Source organism: Adelges cooleyi, unplaced genomic scaffold (assembly GCF_023614345.1).
Source record: "Adelges cooleyi isolate 19-005CV unplaced genomic scaffold, UGA_ACOO_1.1 ACOO_flye_CR_arks_rails_tigmint_CR_PRNA_108, whole genome shotgun sequence".
Classification (NCBI taxonomy): Eukaryota; Metazoa; Arthropoda; class Insecta; order Hemiptera; family Adelgidae; genus Adelges; species Adelges cooleyi.
The window spans coordinates 5,313,175-5,337,396 of NW_026095761.1; the positions used below are offsets into that span (position 1 = coordinate 5,313,175).

The 24,222-nt window shown below is 26.9% G+C and overlaps 2 protein-coding genes across 2 annotated transcripts; both read left to right on the plus strand.

Annotated features, from left to right (window-relative positions):
• Nucleotides 1–570: 570 nt before the first annotated feature.
• LOC126847323 (scoloptoxin SSD14-like) lies at nt 571–2,097 on the plus strand. The gene is made up of 4 exons (XM_050587453.1): nt 571–729; nt 862–1,057; nt 1,193–1,393; nt 1,988–2,097. The coding sequence occupies exons 1-4, from the start codon at nt 615–617 to the stop codon at nt 1,998–2,000; spliced, it is 525 nt and encodes a 174-aa protein (XP_050443410.1). The 5' UTR covers nt 571–614; the 3' UTR covers nt 2,001–2,097.
• A 17,589-nt stretch (nt 2,098–19,686) lies between these two features.
• On the plus strand, nt 19,687–23,611 carry LOC126845148 (uncharacterized). The gene is made up of 10 exons (XM_050583712.1): nt 19,687–19,851; nt 20,947–21,111; nt 21,185–21,409; nt 21,607–21,813; nt 21,873–22,055; nt 22,136–22,312; nt 22,681–22,876; nt 22,956–23,074; nt 23,150–23,300; nt 23,376–23,611. Exons 1-10 carry the CDS (start codon nt 19,789–19,791, stop codon nt 23,525–23,527), a joined length of 1,638 nt encoding a protein of 545 aa, XP_050439669.1. The 5' UTR covers nt 19,687–19,788; the 3' UTR covers nt 23,528–23,611.
• Nucleotides 23,612–24,222: the final 611 nt, after the last annotated feature.

Here is a 24,222-nt window from a genome sequence, read left to right on the forward strand (position 1 = left end):
TTTAATAATTTTGACATATTAAAAACGTATTGCCTATTGAAAAACTGATTTTGTTTTTACCAGTTCAATATTTATTATTTTTTTATCACATAGGTGTATATTATGTTAATGGGAAAATATGCAAATGCTGCTATAGTATCTAACGCGAAACATTCTGCTCCTATTGGCCGGTAAATATGTTATAATACACTTATTATTATTTTCTTAAACATCTTTTATTTGTTTTTAATCCTCCTATGTACCAAATTTCCTTAACACTATTCCGTGGAAAAACTAAAGATTTAACGCAGCTAGAAAAATGAAGTTCAGAATCCAAAGTTAATAGTACAGCCATTTTAACTAGACATCTAAAATAATTAATTTTATTTAAATTAGTAATTGTGATTTGAAAAATAAGCTTCATCAGATTATGATTTAATACGTCATGAAATTTTTATAATAGTATTAAATATTAAAAAATATCTTGATATTTTATACTTACATTATTTGGCTCATAATTTTATTTCAGAGATATATTATTACGAGGCGGTAAAGCTGTAGATGCAGCCATAGCTGTAACATTATGCGATAGCGTGCTTTGTCCAGAGTATTTAGGATTAGGTGGAGGTTTTTTAATGACTCTTTACAATAGTGAAACCAAGACACCGATGACAATTGATGCTAGAGAAGTAGCTCCAGCTGCTGCTACTCCCTCAATGTTTTGTAAAAATCAAATTAATTCTCAAATAGGTAGGTTACGTTATTGTGTTGTGCAAATAGATAATGCATGCAAACATAAGCTGTACATGTATTTTAAATGTATTTTGTATTTATAACTATTGATAAAAGAAAAAAATTAATCGAATAATAATATTTAAACAGGTTCATTAGCAATAGGCGTTCCAGGACAACTTAAGGGTTACTGGACTGCTTTCAACAAATTTGGTGGCGGAGTGTCTTGGAAATCATTATTTGAGCCAGCGATTCAAATGTGCGAGGAAGGTATTTCGATTAGCAAACGGTTAGAAACAAATATATGTTGTAATAAAAATGCAATTTTAAAAAACGACATATTAAGGTAATTTCAAAACTAACCTTTTTTAAAACGTTAAAAATATTCGATTAGTCTTATTGATTTGAAAATCCCTATTAAACCAACTGAAAATACATTCAAGTCCGATAGTAATCGAGTAGCTTTAAAATTTATTTGTAGAGAGTATTTTCTCAATAAAGAGACTGGTACGTTAAAGAAAATGGGTGACAGGTTTAGAATGCTGAAATTAGCTGAAACCCTGAAAATCATAGCGCTGAACGGAGCTGATTATTTTTACAATGGACCACTGGCATCTAGAATAGCAAATGAAGTACAAAATGCTGGTGGCATCTTGAGTTTTAAGGATTTAAATGACTACACGTAAGAATTTATAAAATATTTATTCAACTACCAACATAATTGAAACGGCCACAGCTTGACAGGTATGTGGCGTTTTTGAGGGGAACTTAAGGGAAAACCCAATTTTTAAATAATATTATTTTTATACATTTAATAGTTGAAATTTAATGATTATAGTTAATATCAATTTGCAGTAAAGTATAAACCATTATGTTAGAAAAAAATATTTTTACTGTTCAAGATCTATTCACAACTATCTCAAGGTCTAATTTTAAGCGTTTGACTATAATTATATTACTCAAATAAATTACTGCCCTAATCCAACTCTGCTATTAACTTTTTACTGTTTGTTTTGAATAAAAAAAAATTATAAATATTACACAAATCTATTTTTATTATTATTATTCATCGAAGTTTAAATTTTTACTTGAAAATATAATATTACAAATATTTGCCCGTTGTGTAATTTTTTAAAAATGCCTTCTCAGTTCTCTAAGCCCGGCAACCTTTATACGACTATATTACACAAAAAAGTAGTATTTACATATATTTTAGTTATAATTATAATTAACGAGTAAATTTACTGTTACAATTTCATGCGTGCGAATTGAAAAGCCCTTTTCTGTAAATCTGGAAAACGGTTACCGGTTGTATGCGGGTCATCCACCTAGTTCCGGGGTGATTTTAGCTTTTATACTAAAATTGCTCAATGGTATATTTCCAACAAATGACGCCAGTTTGAATGCTCACAAACTGATGGAAGCTTACAAATTTGCTTATGGCGAACGTAGTCATCTTGGTGACCATAAGTTTGAGGATGTATCAGAAGTATGAGCACACTACTCGCTAAATGTATGGTCTTTCAAAGACTTACAAAAAATATAATGTTATTTAGATTTATCGAAAAATAAATTCAGCTTCTTATATTAAAAACATTCAAAACAAAATGTCCAACCGACATACTTCGAATGATCCAAAATTCTATGGAGCTAATTTCTATACTTCAGTAAACTGTGGAACGGCCAATGTGTCGGTATTGGACTCAATGGGCAATGCTGTGGCCATTACAAGTACAATAAATACTGTGTACGTCGATATTTTTTGTTTGTATCTGTTTTTTTTATATATAAAATTAATAATATACTTAATAAAAAACCACACCTATCTTTGTATGCTATTGGAAAATGTAGGTATGTTTGAATTATTTATCAAGTATATAGGTGAAACTAATTATATTATTGTAGAAAGCACATACAATATTTACATCTCTGTGTTTAGGTTTGGTTGCCGTTTTGTATCGCCAAGTACAGGCATTATTTTAAATAGTGAAATGAACGATTTTTCGATACCATCAGGAGCGGTTAATTTTTTCGGTATTCCGCCATCATCTGTCAACTTTATAAAACCACATAAACGACCAATGTCATCAATGTGCCCTTCTATAATCACAGACGTCAGGGGTGATGTAGCTATGGTATTGGGTGCAGCTGGAGGATCGAAAAGTACACTTGCTACAGCCTACGTACGATTTTCATTTATACTACAATCAGAGTTGGGCATTCGAATGAAAAAAATAGTTGATTGTTCGAATAATATTATTTGTAATTTATATTCGAATAAAAACCAAAAACAACGTTTAAATAATATATTTTTTTTTAATGGAAAAAAAATTACCTTATACTTATACTTTTTTATTCAAATCATTGTTATTTGAAAATTATTTAATAAAATATCATATTTTTATTTCAATTCATACGTTATTCAATATCGGTATTATTTTTCATTCTTTAATTTAATAATTCAATTTTGCTCAACTCTGTTTAAAATTTACATTAATGCCCGTTATAACCGTAACCTATCTAATAAAATAGGTGATTGCTCTAACGCTTTGTGGCCATAAAACATTGAAACAATCATTGGATGAACCTCGATTATACCATCAGTTAATGCCCATGCAAATTGAATTTGAATGCGGAATTCCAAACGTAAACTTATAGTATAATGTAATTAGTATAAATCGAATTGAGGAAAATTATAATTTGGTGGGTTATTAATAGTAGACAGATATTAATTGAAGCTATATGGTATGCTATTAATAGCATACCACGCCGGAGTGTTAAAATAAAATAATGTTTATGTAAGTAATTTTGTACCTTACCCACAGCAATAGTTAAATAATGTAGTGTTATTTCTTAGCTTATTTTAATTCGATTAAAATACTGGGATACAATAATATTAGTTGTTGTATAATTTGTTGATAATTCATACACGGTATGACTAAGGAGAAAATTCTTTCGAATAATTTATATTGGACATCGATGGTTGATGCTATAGATGTGTTTATTTCCTGCAGGACGTACTAAAACAACTTATTGATATTGGGCATTCATTAACAAGAGTAAGATTTAAAAGTGGATCGTCTGTCACAGCTATTCATAAAAATAGCACAGGAACTATTACAGCCGCAGCGGATTTCAGACGACCTGGAAGCGTGTCTGGATATTAAAATAATGTGTACCAACTTTTTGATCTACTAAATATTGCGATTTTTTAGTTAAAGGCAAAAGTTTATAAAGTTATATTCATTATATTTATGATATTATAAAATCACATATTTTATTTGTTTTAGGTATGCGCAGAATGTTGACTATGCTAAGTTTAATAGTATTTTTTTTGTGTTTTTAATGTTATGCATTAAATTTACTCACCTATATTTTTTTCTTCCCAACTGCGGTGCCTATAGGGCATATAGTCTTATGCTGTTTCATTAAAAGGATCTTTATTATATATTTAATTATTTTTTAAATGTCAATAACCAAAGTAGATTGTTTGGGAGATGGATTGAAGATATATATAATATATTTTGTTAAGTTCACCTTAAAAGCTTTAATTGTACGTGTAATGTCTATTGCTTTTACATTAATGATCTTATGAACGATATATATTTGTAATGCTAATTTAACTCATATGTATAGATTGTGTTTTTGCCAAATTTGCTCTATCAAACGATTGAAAGACATCTGAAAGAATAAGGACATTTGGTTAGGGCACTATCATACACCTCAATATTAATGATACGATGCAGAAATGTTATCTGCTATTCTATTTATTCTGACTTAGTAGTTATTTTTATGTTTTAAGTGGAAATTGAATTAATTATTTTAAAAAATAAAATGTATTTACGCTAATATTTTATGAACCACATAAATTATATTGAATTTATCAAGAATTGTTTTGTAAAATAAGATTAAATATTAAAAAAAAAAAATCAAATAAATTACCTTAATGATAAATGAAAGTATGAATTTTTCTCAATTGTATGTTGGTCTTTTTCTTCGTATAATCGATAAACGACACTCTAGCGGTATTTAATTAGCTCTTAAACATATCGTCAACAAACCTACAAAACTAATTAAGCAACAATTAACAATGTACATTTTAACAAGTGTCTATATTTATGTGATATATCTTGCAGAGCTGTATTGTTAGTTAATAGCCCAACATAAAGGAATTTTAGAAATGATTTATTCTATTAGTAGTACAAATATGTTACATTAAAAAGTTTAATGTAATCTTTATATCGCAATTTGTCAAACAACGTTCCGGTGAAAGTAATAGCCAAATGAAATTGATTTGAATCAACCGAACACTACAATAGAACAATGGTTGATATTTTACTGAAGTTTCATAATCTCAACTCGTGATATGATTTACTAATTAGGCTGTTATGTATAAAAAACATTTGACTAATACAATATATAGTTTTATGTATTTATTATTTAAAAATATATCGGACAACAAAATACAAAACTAGTATTTTAAAAATATTTGTTTTCTAACGAAAACATGTTTAACATGTAATATATATATATATCAAATATTAATTATCTTTTATGCTGTATGGGATTAAATTCATCATTTCCTCTCCAAAACTCCAGTTCTGGCTTGATTGCATAGAAATGTAATTTGTATTTTACAGTTAAATAAAATGTAATAATCAAAAACACTGGAACCTAATATTATGATTTTTACAAGGAGCCATCATATTTTTAATAAATAAACGTATGTTTTTAAAATCGATACAATTATATCCCCTAATTTTATTGATTACAATTTCAAAAATAAAATATTATTTCATACCTAAACAATTGTTTTTAAACGATAAAACTCTTTATAGATGCATAGTTTACATATTGGTAGAAAACGTCTATAGAAAGCGAAGTGCGCGTTTAAATATTATGTTCATTGTTCAACTTTTATTTATATATTTTAATGTTAAGGATAAAATCGAACTTTAAAAGTAATACTCGTTTAAAAGAACAATAGTAAATACTAAATAGGTAAATATTATTAGTAATAGTTAAAATGTAATATTGTTATTGGTAAAATATACTTGATTTCTTTAAAGTGCTTATCTAGCAATTAAAAACACTAACACAATAATATAAGTTGAGGCCGGAGAGCCTTTATCATGTGCCTATTCTCATATTTCCTATGTGCTCACCACGTATGACGACTGATGAATAATTAGAATTCAAAACTTAGTATTGCGCAATTTGTTTATTACAATAATTCTGAGCAAAAAATTATTGTTTTTTGTAACAGTATTCTGAAAATAATTATTAATAATAAACAAAAACAAAGTAGTAGTATGTATAAATAAAACAATTTTTAATTTAGGTATACAATCTCGTAAGACATTAATTTAAAACTGACACTAAAAAAACATTATTCAACAATAAAAAAAACATAATTAAAATACGTTTATTTACAAATTTTTTTAAAAATAAATCTAGGAATTACACAAAACATTAAACAATAAATGGAGCTATACGTGTGTCAAAAAATAAATACAAATTTTAAATATGGTTTATATATTTTGTTATTTTATATTTATGCAATAATTGTTATAAAGCGCATAAAAGTTTTTTTTAAAAATCTAACAATGTTTTATGATTTTCAATAATGCCAATAGATCATTTTATAATTGAGCTTATAAAATTACACATGATTCGTTATTAAACTATATAGCAATTGCTAAATAAAAGTAACCCGTATTTCACATGGTAACTTTACCTAATACTCTAAATACTAGTCCTATAATTACAAAAAAATAATTTATGGATATTAAGATATTTCAATTTAACAAAATATGCTAAAGGGCGTATTAAACTCATATACAGAACTTATAATTAAACAATGATTGAACCTTGACTTTAAACATAAAACAACAATAATAATATAATTTGTATCGATTATTCAACATACAACCCTAGTCTATACTCTATTTTGATTTCACAGACAGGCCTGCCAACATCATAATAAAACAAATCGCGTATGTAACCAACGTCACTTGTTTTTGTTTCAGAGGAGTGCCTTCTTCCAGTATTGCTTCTTCAGATTTCTCAGTCGGCCTGTTCCACCTCCATAAATTTTGAAAGAATCTAAAAATCAAAACAAATTAAGTACACCACGACGTCATTGGTCACCTTGATTATTAGTTTTAATTTGAATTATTTATTTTTACAAATATTAGAAAAGACCAACACCACAATATGAAAAAGAGTAGACACGACATTTACCCGTCAAATCTAAAAACATTAAATGTATTATAATTTATGAATATTATAGTTACAACTAGAAATTTAAATTTATAAAAAAATAAGTGCCGCGAAACAGAGATAAACAAGAATTTCTCAATAAAAACTTCCTGTGCATATTTGTTAATAATTGTTATAACGTTATTTTACAAATTACAAAACATTTTTCATAAAAAAAATTGTACAGGTGTCAACTAATAACATTTTAAAATAAAAGCTAATAAAGGTTATAAAAAAACATGTGTTGTAAATCTAAATGCAATTAATCTTAATTATCAGATGTTATTTTAATAATCTGTAAAAACAAATTATTAAAATAACACTGATTTACCTACTATATAGGTATACTCATATAATACCTGTAAGTAGATACTTATCTAAGATTTTATAAAATTGCTGCTATCTAATCATAAATTTGTAAATGCGTTTTTTCGTTATCAAAGCAGCATAGTACTTGTTTTTTTTATTCATAATTTCTGTACCCCAAAACTAGACTTTTATTTTGTATTAGATTATCTAACAAGTACTATAAATTAATGCTATAATATTTCGATAACTATTTTATGTAATATAGCTATAAATTATAAATAATTCTGAGCAAATTTTACGATCTTTTTATGTGCCTACACAATTTTACCTGCCTAGTTATTTAATTTTAAACAATTAAAATACTATTGATGGTGTTATATATAATAAATAAAACTGACCCTCAATTAGTTTTGCTTCAATGAACGTTTGGTGTTTTTACGGGTAACCTATACCTAACTAAAAATACACCTGCTCTTTTCTTGTACCTTGAATAATCCCGGAAGCCATATTATTATAAAAACTTATTTTTTTTAAATTTCATATGGCGTGTATTATGTAAAAGCTTTGTAAGTAAAACCGCATAGTGTAGTCGGATACAACAGCATAGAATTACTAAAATCAATCGGTGAAACATAAAACTAAAATATCTATACTATATTACATTATTATGTTACGGTGTATTAAAACTAAAAATCAAGGTTAATAATTTGTATCTTTATGATCAAGGATACTGTTACAATAGGTATACGACAACTGGCATTGAAAACGAATATTCTATTTGTGAAACTGGTATTTGTTAAACAAAATCCGATTGACCCTAATCTTAATAAATTATATCTAGGTACCCATATTGTATAATGTATACAATATATAGGAGCCATGCTTAGACAAGTTTTATATTAAACACTTTAACAACTTTCTAGCTTAGCAAATATGATAAATACAATTTTAGACCAACCGCAATAGCTTAACGACATTCACTTTCACTTGTACTTAAAATTTCCTGTTATTTATATCTACTGTCTGTATAATAGTTGGTTAATTACTTTTTAATACATATGCGTTTTAAAATTAGATATTAATACTTTTGTTTTCCCGGTATATATTGTTAATGTTTTAGCTATACTGAACTATTGTTCAATTTTTAGTCGTTGTTACACGATTTTTTTAATGATTAACTCATAATATAATTATTATTTAATATTATATATAATATTAAGTGACTTAAATTACCCTATCTCATGATAGTATTGATAAATATTGGAATAAAATACTAAAATGTTTATCAAAAATAAATAATATTATATATTTTATATAAATAATGATTTTGACAAATTGTATGGATATTCAATACTGTAAAAGTATATTTATTTCTTCCTAGATTAATATGCTCTAAACAAATCAAATATGACCTCTTTAGAACACTTTGAATTTATCCATGTTTTAAATGTATTGCGAAAGATTAATTACAAAAATGTGTATTTATAATTTATTTAATTTAAAATACAGCATAAACTAGGTAGTTAAACACCAACAAAATTGGCTATATAATTATTTATTAGAGCACACATTAAAAAGAAAAGTCTAGAAATAGTATGGTAACAGAAAGCAACATAAAACAACATTTTTGTAAAAATAATAAAACAAACATTAAACAATTGAAATAAACGAACATTTCGTCATTTATTTTATAAATATAAATGGATGATAATTTAAATGCTTATAATATGTTTCAAGTGTGTCATGATAAGGATAGCCTCTTTGGTCACATTAACAACTTGTCAAAAGTTTTTTTTGGATTCCAATTATATTTTCAAAGCACCAATAGGCATCCGACGACAACCATGGCCATTCCCATGGTGTATGTGGTCACTACTATTTTCTTGAACCTACGATTTACAGAGTCTAACATAAGGTCCGCCTCATAATTGTAATGCATATCATCATCGCTGAAACAATAATAAGACATGGTGTTGTCTAGATGATACCTTTCAAAAGAACACCCATGAATCGTCCAAGGCAATCCTTTAACATGCATCTGCAGGCTGTGATGGTGGTGACTGATAAATGATGATACTTAACAGTATGTGCATAATTCTAGTTGTGCAAATAATATCAGTGTTTAACATGCATTAATATCCGATTGAAATGATTGAAATATAATTATTTAATAATAAATAAATTCCAACCAAAACTAAATTTTTCTTCGTGTTGTACACCTTAAACGAGCAATTTATTATTTTTAAATCTGAAGTCACATAAGTCATAGATTCAAATCTCTGTTAGAATATTTATAGTAAACTATGGAAAAATAATATAAATGTATGTAATATAATGTTAAAATCTAGACTATGATGATAACGCATTTATATATTTTTAACACAATTTAAATGTAGTTTAAGAGTATAACAAATATTAATTTTATGGACAGTTAAGACTTAAAACTTTAAGTTGTACATCAGATATTTTTTGTGTGAAAAACATTTTAATGTTAAAAACACTATTGAGTATCAACACTGAGTATTATAATATAAAACCACATAAATTTAATGATAATACATCGATATTTTTAATCTTATTAGTTTACTCAATTAATTCCAAAATATTTTATATTTTTAATTTTACTAAGAAAATGATGTAATTGGTAAATTATAATAAATGTATAAATTATAAATTATGATATAGTTCCTTAAACGTAAAATTACCAGACTTTAAGTATGGCAAATATAACTCTATAAATTGGAACGTCGGCTATCTTATTTTATTAAATTAAAACAAAATATCAACGCATGATTTTTATCCCAAGTTATGGATTCAGAAAAGCACCAAATTATATTATACTATCTATTCAAGCTTCCAAAATGATCAATGTGATGTGCTATGTTATTTAATCGTACTAGTTAAGTGTACCAAATTATGTTGTATGGGTAATACTAACAATTAACATTATGTTTAAGTATGTTAGTAAACTTTGTTTAATAATAGCTAATTCTATTATAAGATAGCTATTATAATTATTATTATTATTTATAGCTCTAGCTAATAATAAAATAAAATAAATGATACTTACAATTTCATATTAGTCAGCGATTTAATTCTTGGACACAATTGAAATACGTCATGCAAAGAAAGTGAATTAGAAAAAAATAAGGTCAACTAGGTATGATTTCTGCAGACAAACGTAAATGCGTTTTCGACACGGTCAAATTTTTACAAACCAACCACACTTTGGATATAGGTTTAACAACCCAATAGATAGAAATATAAAATGTTTGTATCATATTTTTTTAATTAAATATTAATGACAAAGTATAGAATTTTATATATAACCTACCTACAGCCGCTGCTGTGAATTATATCAATACTAATTGAAATTTTACTTGATCAAATTATGAAATTTATTAACTAATTGCATGGTCTTTTGTCAATATTTACAATTTTTAGCATTTTTTTAGATAATTCAATTATACAAATATCTATAATTTATCGAAATTGATTTTTTATAGTTATAAGTATTGGTGACTTCTAACATAGTTCATAACTACTATAATACCGGTCAATTATAGAACTTAGCGGCTTAATTCTTTATTGGTCATTGTTAATATTACCTATATTAATAATTTATCATAATGATGATGATGTTTGAACAGCGTTGACCTATATTTTATTCGATTTTGAACCTTGCATTAAAGAAAGAAAAAAATATTAAAACGGAAATTATCTAATATTACAGCATTGTTCTAACGATATAATCAGCAGAATAAACGGATATGAAGTTATTAATGAGATCAAAATTTAAGAATAGTAATGATGACAAAACTTATAGGATATTTACACTGTAATATTGACACACGACAAACACTATAACACTATGCAAATAATGTACCAAGTTATAGATGAAACAATTATTAAACTGAATGAAATCTAATCAATATCCATATGCATACGCATATGGAAGTGTAAACACTATTTGAAATTGACACTGAATATTACACATTAATGTCTGATATTTGATCACTAATAGTCAAGTTAATTTATTTTAGTAATTATGTAGGTATAATGATTTATTTCGTCTAAAAATAACGGTGAACATTTGCTTAAAATAAATTTACGGATTTCTTTCTTTTTGTTTAAATAATATTATATAATAATATATATTTTAAATAATAGTTATAGTTAAACTATTTATATAAAAAAATGTTTACATTTATTTTCATTAAAATTTATTAATTTCGCTGCTTAACATTATAAGAAAATAAACTTTGTGTAAGTTAAATCCATATGTATACGATTTTGTCCTACTGATAACTAGGTTGTTTGTATAGATTCTAAGTAATACCGTCTAGTAGTAGGTCGAAATAGTTGACCATTTCAACAAAAGAAAATAATTGAATTCAAGTATGAAACGGATTAACGGACGCAACTTTAAGTGACAGACAAATGTTTTGGCGTTTATTGAACTTAATTTTTTTAATACACTCTCATCCGGTTGGAACTCATACAGTCAAACGTTGACGATAAAATAAAAACAAACCCGTACCCCTTTCGGTGAACTCAATAGTAATTGGAATTAGCGAACAACCTGGTTAATTTAGTTTTTAGGGTCCATTAGCTTGGGTTCAATGAACTTGAAAAATTGAAACATTCGTATCACAATACGAACATCATAATATAACGTGGATTGGCGATGGGAAAATATGGTTTACCGCATAGGAATAATGAACTTCACTTACAAACCTAACCTAACCGGTCACATACGGGTGTTGTGTAAGTCTAAGGCGAGACAGTACATATTAGATTACATTAGTATCTAGTAGTTTAATGAAGATAACGAGTACATAATAACAATTTATAAAGTCTAAATTACGTAACACTCATTTCATAACGAATAACCCCGTTTAAAAATCATACAGATTTGGAACAAATTACCAAATAAAATTTTAAAAATAGTATACCAGTGCCTCTTTGTTTATTTTAAGGATTCTCCAACGCTTAATTTCTTATTTCAAACAAAATTACAAACTTAAAATTTCAAGTATATGCATTTATTTATCAAGTTTCAATGCTATTACTTACATTTGAAAATAATTTCTGTGAATTTATTATGTACCCAAGATTAGTATAACGGTGCTACATAAGTGTTTAATTATTATTCATATTATAATTTTAAGTTATCTAGCAAATAAGTACATTATCATTAATCAAATCAAAATCACTGATCAAACTAAATATTTAAAATAAAAATATGTTTTACACTAATTAAAACGTAATATTTTTACAGCAGGCTTAGTTTTGTTTATCATGAAATAATCATACACGCCTAACTGATCTAAATGTTTCCGGTCTTTATTCCTGTTATAAAGTAATTGTAATTTATGTTATATACAACTAAATTATTTGATGATTAAAAATTTGAATATCCAATTTACTAATACAAAAAACTAGATTTGTATTTTTAGAAATCAGCTAATTTGTATCTTAAGTAGGGATGCCATACGTCCCGTACGGCGTAAGTCATGACAGTGTACCCGTAACAGATGATAATCGTAAAAATGTCCCGTTAAAGTATAATACATCATTGTTTTATAATTATTTGTATGTAATATACAAAATGTGTTTTCAAATTTCAAGATTAAATTTATGTTTTCAAGTTATAAATTATTACCTCTGGTATCATAAATGCTATGGCCTATGTTATCTGTGATTAATGCGGGGGTTTAATATGTCGTTTTTTTAGTTATTTTTCTAAAAGAACTAAAGTAATATTGAACAGTTTTTGGATTGCTATGAAAGTCATCCATGCTTGTGGAATCCAAGAGAACAAGAGTACCGAAATAACAATGTTCGGTTGGCGGCTCTTATTTCGTTAGTGACCACTGACCAGCCGTACGACTAAATCGACCCCTGTAAACCCCGCATAACTCATGAATAATAAATTGTAAGAAAAAATATGTTCTGTATATTTTATTATCAAGGTGATCCACTCCATGGCTGTCATACCCCGATACGTCCCACTATGCCACTAGGTGCATTGGCACCCTTGGGGGAAGTAATGTCTCATCAGGCTGGTCTCCCCCCCCCCTAAAAAAAAGGTACATTGGTACCCAACGTTTTACAACCGTCACTCTTCAATGGTTTATAGTGAGTTTGTCTCGTATTTTTTATTTTGAAATCTGGTATCTCTAATCTAAAGATTCACGAAGTTGATATTTATACCAACCATAACAGATACTTTTTTTTAAAACGCGTACGTTCTAAAGTATAAAGGTCATAACTCATAAATATAATGTATAAAATGATAAAATAGCTTGTACACAACTTAATCGATTTTTTTTTTAAGGAGAACAAAAAAACAATTTTAACGTATTCAGCAGTATTATACATTATATAATTATAAGCATACATAACAAAAATATAAAATAACTAGCTTATTAATTATTTTTTTATTTTTTTGTTCATGCAGCCCGAGCAGAAGCATAAACTCAGCTAATTGAGTTGAGTTTTATTATTTTTAAAAACATTTTAATGCATTCTAAACTATACCCTATATCTCCCTGTGTATATGTTCTGTCTACATTTTAAACGCTTTTATTGATGATTTGTTTTAATTAATTACTTGTTAAATTATATTACGCTGTATGTATACTATATGCCCATTAGGGCGTTATGTATCAATAAATAAATAATAGAGATGCATCTAGCTTCTCATATTTTGGTTTGTGGTATTTTTGTAAAATACACATAATCATTAATAATTAAAATATACAATTTTATCTTAAAATTAAAGCCATTATAAAATTTAAAATGTAATACTTAACAAAAATAAAATTCAAAATACACATTACATTGCTACAGCGCTAATGATAAGGATTTTTGAGGAAAGTTAACTGTTAACTTTCTGTTTGTTTGTTATGATTGAAATAGAAATTAAAAAAGACAATTCTCTAAATATCTCCGGTTTATTCAACCATGTAAATACTATATAATATATGTATATATTTAATTGTTTTTACTTGACCAAAAAAAGTGTTGGAATTTTCGTTCGAACACATATAGTGAAAGTATCGTCGTTCAGTCAATGCACATGATTTTAGCCCCGTTCTGTAGTATCTTAATAATATTAATATATAAGGTTATGTTAAGACATACTGTGTGAAGCATAAGAAAATTAGCGTGGACAGTGAACACCAAGACTTATAGGCATTGCAAGTTAATGCAATACAATATTATAGCGTTACGATATTCTGTTTAAATATCTTGTGTTTTATAAGACCTACCTGAATTTCCTGTACTTGTGTTTTCCGTTAACGCTTTTTAATTCTTTATAATCCACATTGTCGGTTGTCGCTCCATAGCGTAACACTTGCTTGGTCTTACCAACAACAGCTTTTGTCAAGCTACTCTTCTCGTTCACCATTTTTATGAAGAAATTTAAAAAAACAAAGTTATTTGAATAGAGAAAAAAATATAAACCGTTAGATTTTATTAATAAGATGGTGCCGGGCGCGCGCGCTCGGTAATAGATTACAGCCGACTACGCGCAGCGACCTCAGAACACCGGTTCTTATATTATTAGTGTTGTGCATGTATACATATTATACATAACACATATCATAATATTATAGTCGGTAGACGCACGTTGTATGTTATCAATGACAATCATATTGCTATAGCCCTAGCTACCACTATCTCCCACTCCACCCCATTAGCAATCTTAATTACTGCTGCACCGATATAGATCGAATTTCGTGTAAATCATGACGTTACATAGGTGGATTAAATTGAATAGTCGTTAAAAGTGTTTAAAAATACTGCTAGGTAATACCAAAAAACCCTAACCCTAACCAAAAACCAAAATGAAGAATTGAACAACCGACGCTTACCTAAAGTCACCCTACCCCAACTCGTGCTATTAAATGTGTTTTTATAGTGTAAAAGACAAACTTATATCTACTTATTTCAGTAGATAAACAAATTAAATCAAGGGGATTAAAAGCAGGCGGTCTTTACGGAGTTTTGTGTAGGCGATGTTTAAGAAAAATGTTGATGTAATAAATTTCTATCGTGTCAATTTATTTTCAGGTTAATTCGTATGAGTTTGCTCTTGGTCATCCTCTTAATTTTTTTTTCTGATATATTATATAATATATATTTTATTTCATTAATAAATATATTTAAAATTATAAATAATTACATACGTTAATAGCGCCAATTTTTTTAACTATACATTTTTAATCCGTAAATGCACCCAACATTTAAAAACTATTTTAGCCATTGACTTTACCATTTTACCCAGAGGTTTTTAGTAAGTAAAATATTATTACTAAATTAAATTAATTAAATATTACCCCTTATTAAATCGAAAAATTGGCAGGTGTGGTGTCCCATAAATACCAGAGATACACAGTAGAGTTAATAATCGTACAGTTCCAAGTTTTTATTGGGCACATTTTACACTATACTAATATTATATATAATAGATTATTTATATCATATTTTGCTATTTTAATGTTGTAGTTAAATGATAAGTATGAAAAACAGTTTTAATTTATAAAATACTATAAATTTAATACAATTTTGGATTATATTCTAAAATTGTGATTTAAAAAAAATATATTCAGTCTTTTTTTTTAGTTTGACTTTGGAAATAATAAAAAAGCGTATATTTAATAATTAAAATTACTATGAAACCATATTAAACGAGCTTAAATTTTATAGATTATTATATCAAACGATAAAGTAACTTCTTAAGATTCGAACAAAACAGTCAGTTCCAGAGAATATTGAACAGTTTTAGTTTAAGTAAAGAATTGTGAAAATTAATGAAAAATGCCTAAAATTTATATTAAATCGCGTTGAGCGTACCTGTAAAACTTTACCGAATGACCCCAAATTTTGATAAACTTTTTTATTTACTATAAAGATTAATTTTTAGAGGTGGGCGAAAAATATAACATTTTTTTTTTGCGCCACCCTATTACATAGTATATTTAAGCATAGTAGCATAGTTTATACATAGTATATTTATGTTGTAAGCTATGGGCGCAATCTAGAATGGACCATAATAATGATTAATATTGGCTATTATTACTATTTCTAGGTACATACTCAGATGCATTACATAGTATACCAGGTAAATGGGAAAAAATGCATAAGGAAATCATATTCGAAAGATAACAGATTAACTACAAAAAAATTTGTTTTTAATTATAATAAAATATAATATCAATTATAGTAGCATAATAGTATAAAAAATATACTAAGATAAAATAGTATGATAATATTATAATTGTATTATATATAATTCATAGTATAATTTTAGTTATAGTATAAATGTATATTGGTCATCTTTATACATCCTAATACTCGTAGTATTCAAAATAGGTAGGTATAATTATAATTCTTAGTAATTTTATTTTTCAGTTTAATTTATTTATAAGAAATACTGGGCGTCACTGAGAAAACTGTTAGGAGGCCAAAATTATATTACTAATGCGTATTAAAAAATCGGTCCAGAGAGAAAAAAGTGATCGTGTTCACAGATACAAAAAAAAACACATCATTGTAGAATCAACACCTTTGTAACTAAAATTATATATTAACCTTTAGCCATTTTTATAATAGGATATTATTAAATATTTTAATTTAATTTTTATATTTTGATAAGATTTAGTTTTTTTGTGGTTGGCCTTTGTAATAATTTTGCTCTAAATATTTGGATTGTTTTGGTTGTCAAGTTTAGAAAATTTTAATTATTGGTCATTATTGGTTTAACTATCAGTCATTACTTAATTTAGCTAAATTAACATTCCTAACAGAAGAAGGGGGAAGGAGCAGGACTATTTTAAATTTATTTTTGTTTACTTCTACCTATTTTTTCCTAGAATCAGTATACCTACATAAATATGTTACATTAAAATGGTTCATCTTTCAATTATTAGTAAATTATAAAATATCAATTAATTAGGTTTTTGCTTATTGGCTTTTATTAATACATATACAAGTATTATATATAATCTATAATTTATTCATAAATGACGAATCGTTATACCCAATAGAGATATCGCACCTTTGAACTTTACGTCATTTCCATCTCTTCTTATAATTCATCTTTATTAATAAATATTCTTCTTCGTGTCCCTGGCCTAGCACTAAACAGGGTCATGATAACCTTTGATTTTTATTAGTCCACTATTTTCTGTAACCATACTAACGTTTTGTTATTCCCATTTTTATACATCATCACTTTTTACTTTGTTTTGTCCTTATACTATATCCTATTTTTTCTTTACCTAAACTTCCAAGTATTTTTTACAAATTATTTTCTTCTGTTATAAATATTAATTTGTGTTACTTGCTTAGCGATTCTACAATATTTAAACTTCTACCAAAGAAAGGTGTATTATAGACAATACATATAAACATTGGCTTCTATAATTTTTTAAATTGTATTGTCATCATTGATCTCACAATTTAAAATGTAAACTACATTATAATTATATAGAAACGAATTTGATTTATGTTAATATTATATTTAAATTTAATCATAACATCATAACATATCATTATTCGAAGTTGTATGAAAAAAACATGTTGCTAATGTGATACATGGCTTATTTATCTTATTTTCCTAAAAACGTGTTAGGTAATTTAATGGTACATAGAGATAACTCTAAAGGTTATCATTGAATTACGTTGTGTATCCAAATGGCCATAATCAAGAGGTAAGGTGAAATATGTTAGAAACAAATCAACTAATTAATAATATCAAAATAACAAAGCTTTAAAATATTATTTTAGATTTTAAAAATAAATCATTTAGTTAGTATAAGTTCGAAAAATACAAAAATCTGGGGCTAAATTTGGTCAAAATCGTATAAGTAAATTCAAGAAATTAAAAAATTATACTGATTAAGTATAGAGTTTATGATTTATGAATAATAATATAATGTTATAATATTTATTATTACAGATTAAAAAAATTATATACTATAATGATTTGAATCGCTTAATGTTGCCTTTTCAAAAAAAATTTTAAGGTTCAACGGAAGTCCATTTTATACCATAATAGTTAAGATGCCTAATTTAATTGACATTTTATACATTTGCATGGGTTGTGAAATAGTAAATTTGATAAAAAACTGATTCACAATTTTAAGTATTATGTAATAATTGATAAAACTCCAGTGTACTCTATTATTGTTCAATATATTATTTATCTACAGAAATATAATTTACATCGTTCGTCCAAAGGGTAATTTAATTGTTGTTACTTGCCGGTAGATAGTTAGTTTAATAATTGTATGTTTACTCTGTATATTTTAGATCTTAGTTAATTGCATTATTACACTAATATACGAAATTTAGGTTTATATATGTATACTTAGAATTATTTAGTAATTCATATAAAATCTATAGTAATTGGACTTCGAAAAAGTCAGTGACCGTGCCAGAAATTTTTCCTTGGTGGGGCAAAGCTGTGCAATGAATTTTCTAAATGATTAATGAGTATACCATTTCCTATTTTCCTCCTCAATTTTTTTATTACATTTTCGGTTCCTTAAACTACAGCTGGGTACTGGAGTAAAACCAAATTTGAGTTGAGCGTTGCTCACATTTTTTAAAAGACCATAGATTGTCATTAGAAAGTGTTAATTCACTTAATTTAATTGTAAACCAGTTTTAAATACGAGTTTAACAATAAACTAATGTTAACTTTAGAGTTACATCCTTAGCTATTTCACATTTATTATTATTAAATTTCATCAAAATATGGTTAAATGCACATTATAATTATATAAAGTCAAAAATTAACAGCAGAAAAACATTTTGCCTAAAAAATATAAAAGTAAATGCAGTTAAATTATTATTATAACAATACTATATAGACTCTACGTGGTTCTATGCACGATACATATTTAAATATCCCGAAATTAAATACAGTTCCTTTTGTTTAAAAATTAAACAATGGATTGTGTTAAAAATAAAGAGTTTCATTCTTTCCAATTTGGAAAAGAAAACCTAATACGACTAAACTTTCTAACTTTTCTAAAATTACCAATTACAATATGTCGATGGTCAGTAAGTGAATGTACATACTTAGAATATACTACATTATGTATAGATTATGTATTAGATAGATAAGAGCCATTTTAATATTTTGTACGAAAACTCACATAATATTCAACGAAGTATAAAAATAACAGTTGTTAACAAAATATGTGTCTTTATTAGAAAACAAACGAAGCAACGTTTTTATAATAGTTGTCAGGGTTACGTTGTTGGTTCAAAGTATCAACGAAAAAGTGAATCATAAAGAGTCCGGTAACTAGGTGTAAGTATACATAATATTATAGATACCTACTATCTTATAAATAAAACCTAACAATACTTATCCTATGAAACGCATTTTTTGTAGTTATAAAAAATATTATCTACTTATATAATATTTACCTACTTAGCACTGGTATTTTACAAAAGCGTGGACACATTAGGTGTAGAAAAATAATGGTTAGTCGAACGGGACTTTATGCAGCAAACATACAAAATACATATGAAAATGAAAATGAGGTGAGAATATAATATACTAAATTTATCACTTATTTTATTATTTCCAGTAATTGTAAAATATTAGTTAATGCTAATTACTATACTAATATTCAAACTGCAAACATAAAATTCGTTATGAGACCTGAAATGATAGAATATTATTTTTATCGATATTTGTATTCTAACAAATGTAGGATTAATCGATAAAACGATTTAATATAATATAAGGATAAAAACTTAATAGTACTTTCAACAATTATAACGATAGTTTAAAAATTATTACAATTTGAAATTTACACCCGTTATTGTTTAATAACATCACTAGTAATTAGACTGCAACTGCAACGGTATTTAGTCTATACACAGGGTGGATCTAGGAATGAGGGGGAATATGGTGAGGAGGCTAGACAAAAAATACCTATAAATACATAAAAGCAATAATAATAGAGTTAAAGCTTACATAATACAATTCAATACATATCTTAATACCTTAATATCTTAAAGTAATATATTATGTTATAAAAAAAATAAACATAAAAATACACCGGTAATGCATACAATTTAAGTACACGAGGTAGAGCTTCATATATTTATTTTGTATTGGCAGGTATAGGTACTCTATCTTCTTGAGTCAAAATAAGGTTTTGCACAATAAACAGACCCTGTTCAACTGCAGTAATATTGTAATAAATTACTTAAAAGAAATCTATAATTACTTTTAAAAACACAATATTATTGATACGGCATACTACAATCAATATTTTTTTTACAACTTGTTTACGAAGTAGTAAAAATCGATAGGGTGTAAGTAATTTTTGAAATTTTACAGGAGAGCCAAATAAAAATTATATTTTTTATCTATATGGGTGACAAGCGACGGCCTGACGACCCGTCGTAAAAGCAAATTCGTCAAAAACCATCTCATGGTGGCAGCGTTGGGTCTTCAGGGCCTGTTAAGCTACATGATGATGATTATGATACTTTTGGATGGTGTTAAGGTGACAATTGTAAAAATACTGCATGATCAACATAGGGGGTTCAAAAAAAATGTCAACTGTACCATTTTTGTACTAATTTTTTTAATCAGAAATTAAAAAAAAAGTTACTCTCTTCCAGGAAAGTCCTATAGAAATGACAGGTGTGTTGTGCAACCCTGCTCCCGTTGTATTGAAACCATTAGCATCTCTTTATAACCCATACCCTTACGGTTGTTCCGTGCTTTGCAACCATCCGCTTGACAACGAAATCAAAGAACTCGTCAAAAAGGCTAAAGATGCCTTGGTAAGTGTTATTTTACATCAATTTTTTCCTAAAAAAAAGAAATAATTAATTGCGAAAGCAATGAATTTCTCAGGCATTAGATCCAAAATCTCCACATCGTTATCCCGATGTGGATGAAATCAACATAATAGTTCCAGAGGAACTATTTAGGAAGTATACAGAAACTGATTCAAGAGCGACCAGTCCTTTGCCGACAACTACTCCTAAAATAGGAACTCGTGAACAAGCCGAAGATAAATCAAAGCTGGTTTTGGATTTAGGACGTAGCAGAAGTCAACAGTCATCAATTAGATTTACGGTTAGTTTGTCATTTGTATATCCTTGAATGAATTAATGTTTGAAGCATGTCACTTAGTATGTGGCCAAATATAACATACCTTACTGAAGAAGCATAGAGTCTTTCATATTTGTGAAATATTACTGTTTTTTTTTTTTTAGAAATACATAAATAGTTTACATAAAATCTTATGTGATAAATAATTCTAACTTTGATAGGGTGTTATTGGACAAGAATTTTGTGAGGCGTTTTCTTTGTGTCAAGGATCAGTACTACATGCGCCATATGTTACACGATCTACATATACAAATAATGCAGCAAAAAGAAAAAATTCACTATCAGCTAAAAAGTCTGGAAAAAAAAGACGGTTAAGGGCAAAAATAACCATCACTGAAAAACAAGTCGACTGCATTGCTGATAATTTAGTAAGTTTGTGACCATTTGTGATGACAGATCAGTAAAAGTATGCTCATAACCGCTTTAGCGTCATCTAGACTTGTCGGGAGCTTACGAAACACAAAAAGAAAACGGCGTTATTAAAGAGGTAAAATGGAGAAAAGGAAAACCAGTTAAAGTGGGTAAAACCCGCAAGCCAAAATCAGAAAAGAAACATTCCGGACGTCAAACAAAAGATTTCAAAGGGTTTCAAGAACCTCTGGAGACACAGGTATGCATTTATGATTTAATAAATAATTTATAACATTTTATAGAGTTGTGTACCAACAATTATATCAAAACAAATTTTAGATGTCCAGCATGAATCCAAATTCGCCTGACATTAGTGTTTCCGAGAAAGACGACGAGGAAGTTAAAGAACCCGAAAACGATGACTACCAAATAAGCTTTTTTATAAAACCAGAAATATTAAAAGAACTTCAACGGGAATTGAGTTTAATAGACATAGAAAATGAATTTGACATGAAGGTCTTAAAACATAATTCAATTATTTTTATTAACTATAATTTTGTGTCCACCGCATCTTGTTAAAAGTTTGAACTCTTCAAATTCTTTTAAAAAAAGTATAATGTTCAAAAATAAAGCTTAAAGAAAAGAGTATTTCTTTAAAGTTTAAGCAAATAATACATTAAGTTAATATTAACTTAACTATGTTAACTGAAAAAGTAAATAAACTTTGAAAGTTTACTCTTAAAGTGAATAAACACACAGCACAACTTTACAAAATTACTTAGCGTTGGTATATTAGTAAAAATAATCAATAATGATAATCGTCTAATGTCTAAACGGTACAAACAATAATTAAATTACGATATTATTTAAACCCTAATTAACAGAAGCACGTGGCACTAGAAGAAGCATTAAAAATGAGATCAATATTATTGGCCGGTCAAACAATAAACGATGAGCTAGCAACGTTAAAAAGTAAACTCGGTATGACAAGTAAGGAAGTTATTTTACCTGGCTTACCCCGAACATTTTCTAGAAAAAATATACGATTCGAATTGCCGATAGACAGAAAAAGTCTCATAGGTTTGTAACTAATAGTTAATTGTATAAGTACATAATACCATTATAAAATACAAAATGATAATTTTTGATTTTTTTATAGATATGAAACCTTTAGATTATTTGAAAAGTAATGTAAGTATTGATAAAAGCTGCCAAATTATATACTCAAGAGTGTTTGAAAAATATCTAAATCAAGAAACAAGGGTCATTCACGAAAAAGTAAAATTTCGAATAAATAAATCGTTTACTTTAAACAATAATCAACGCGAAGTAACAGGTTTTCCTATTTTATAGAACTTTTTAGTCGCATTAAACGAAGTCATGGGTAGACCATTTACTGATCAAGAGGCTATTGATTTTCGACTAATTATTGAATGGTCCGATGGTCAAGTTCTTAATTTTCGACAGTGGTGTGGCTTATGTGGTGCTGCAGAACGTCTTCTGGGTAAATTATCAATTTGAAATATAAATAAAAACGAAATTCTATGTACAAACCAAAATTATTTTATTCAATTTCCAGGACACCGTTTTGTATCTAAACCGCTGAGTAAGGTTCAAGATCCTTGCAATGAAGTTGAAAAGGCTGATTTCATGTTGTTGGACAAGTGGCTTCAAGATATACCACCAGAAAATCCGATTTATAAATTATTGTCTCTTATCAAAAATACTTAAATTCTCTAGTGTCGATAAATATCTTAAGTAATACAAATCAACAATTTTAATTTATTAAAACTTTAAAATGTACGACGTATTATATTCCCTAATTAACTGTATGCAAGACTCGAAGTTGACCTTTTCAATGTTTTAATCTAATTTATATTATTATTATTATTTTTTTTAATATAATTTGTGTAATGTTTTTTTTGAGTAGTAACAATAAATTATAATAATATTACATTTTCATGTAAAATTTATACTTTTAGTTTTTAATTTATCTTTTTTTTTGTAATTTAGTGTATTTCTATATTTCTTACACAGTGGTTGAATGTATATATATAATTAACTTATCTAAAGAATCATTAAACTCCTATGTACTTTTTCTATCGTTCAGTCTAGGTATCTGTTGCTGTGTTTCAGTCATAAACATAAATTCGATATCAAAAATTAAAATGTACTTACTTAAACTAAAAGTTCCATTGTTGTTCGTATCTAGTAAATAGATATTTTAGAAAATTAAATTCTACTTTGAAGAGTTACAGTTAAGCAATAAAATAATAAGATATTTTAAAATATACATTTTTTTGTGGTAAAATATATTTTTAAAAAATTGTTTATTCTATCACTTAACTGTATGTAACTACAAGTTTTGCTTGTGTTTTTTTCTAAACAAAATAGTTATATTTAAATTGTACAACAATTATTATTAT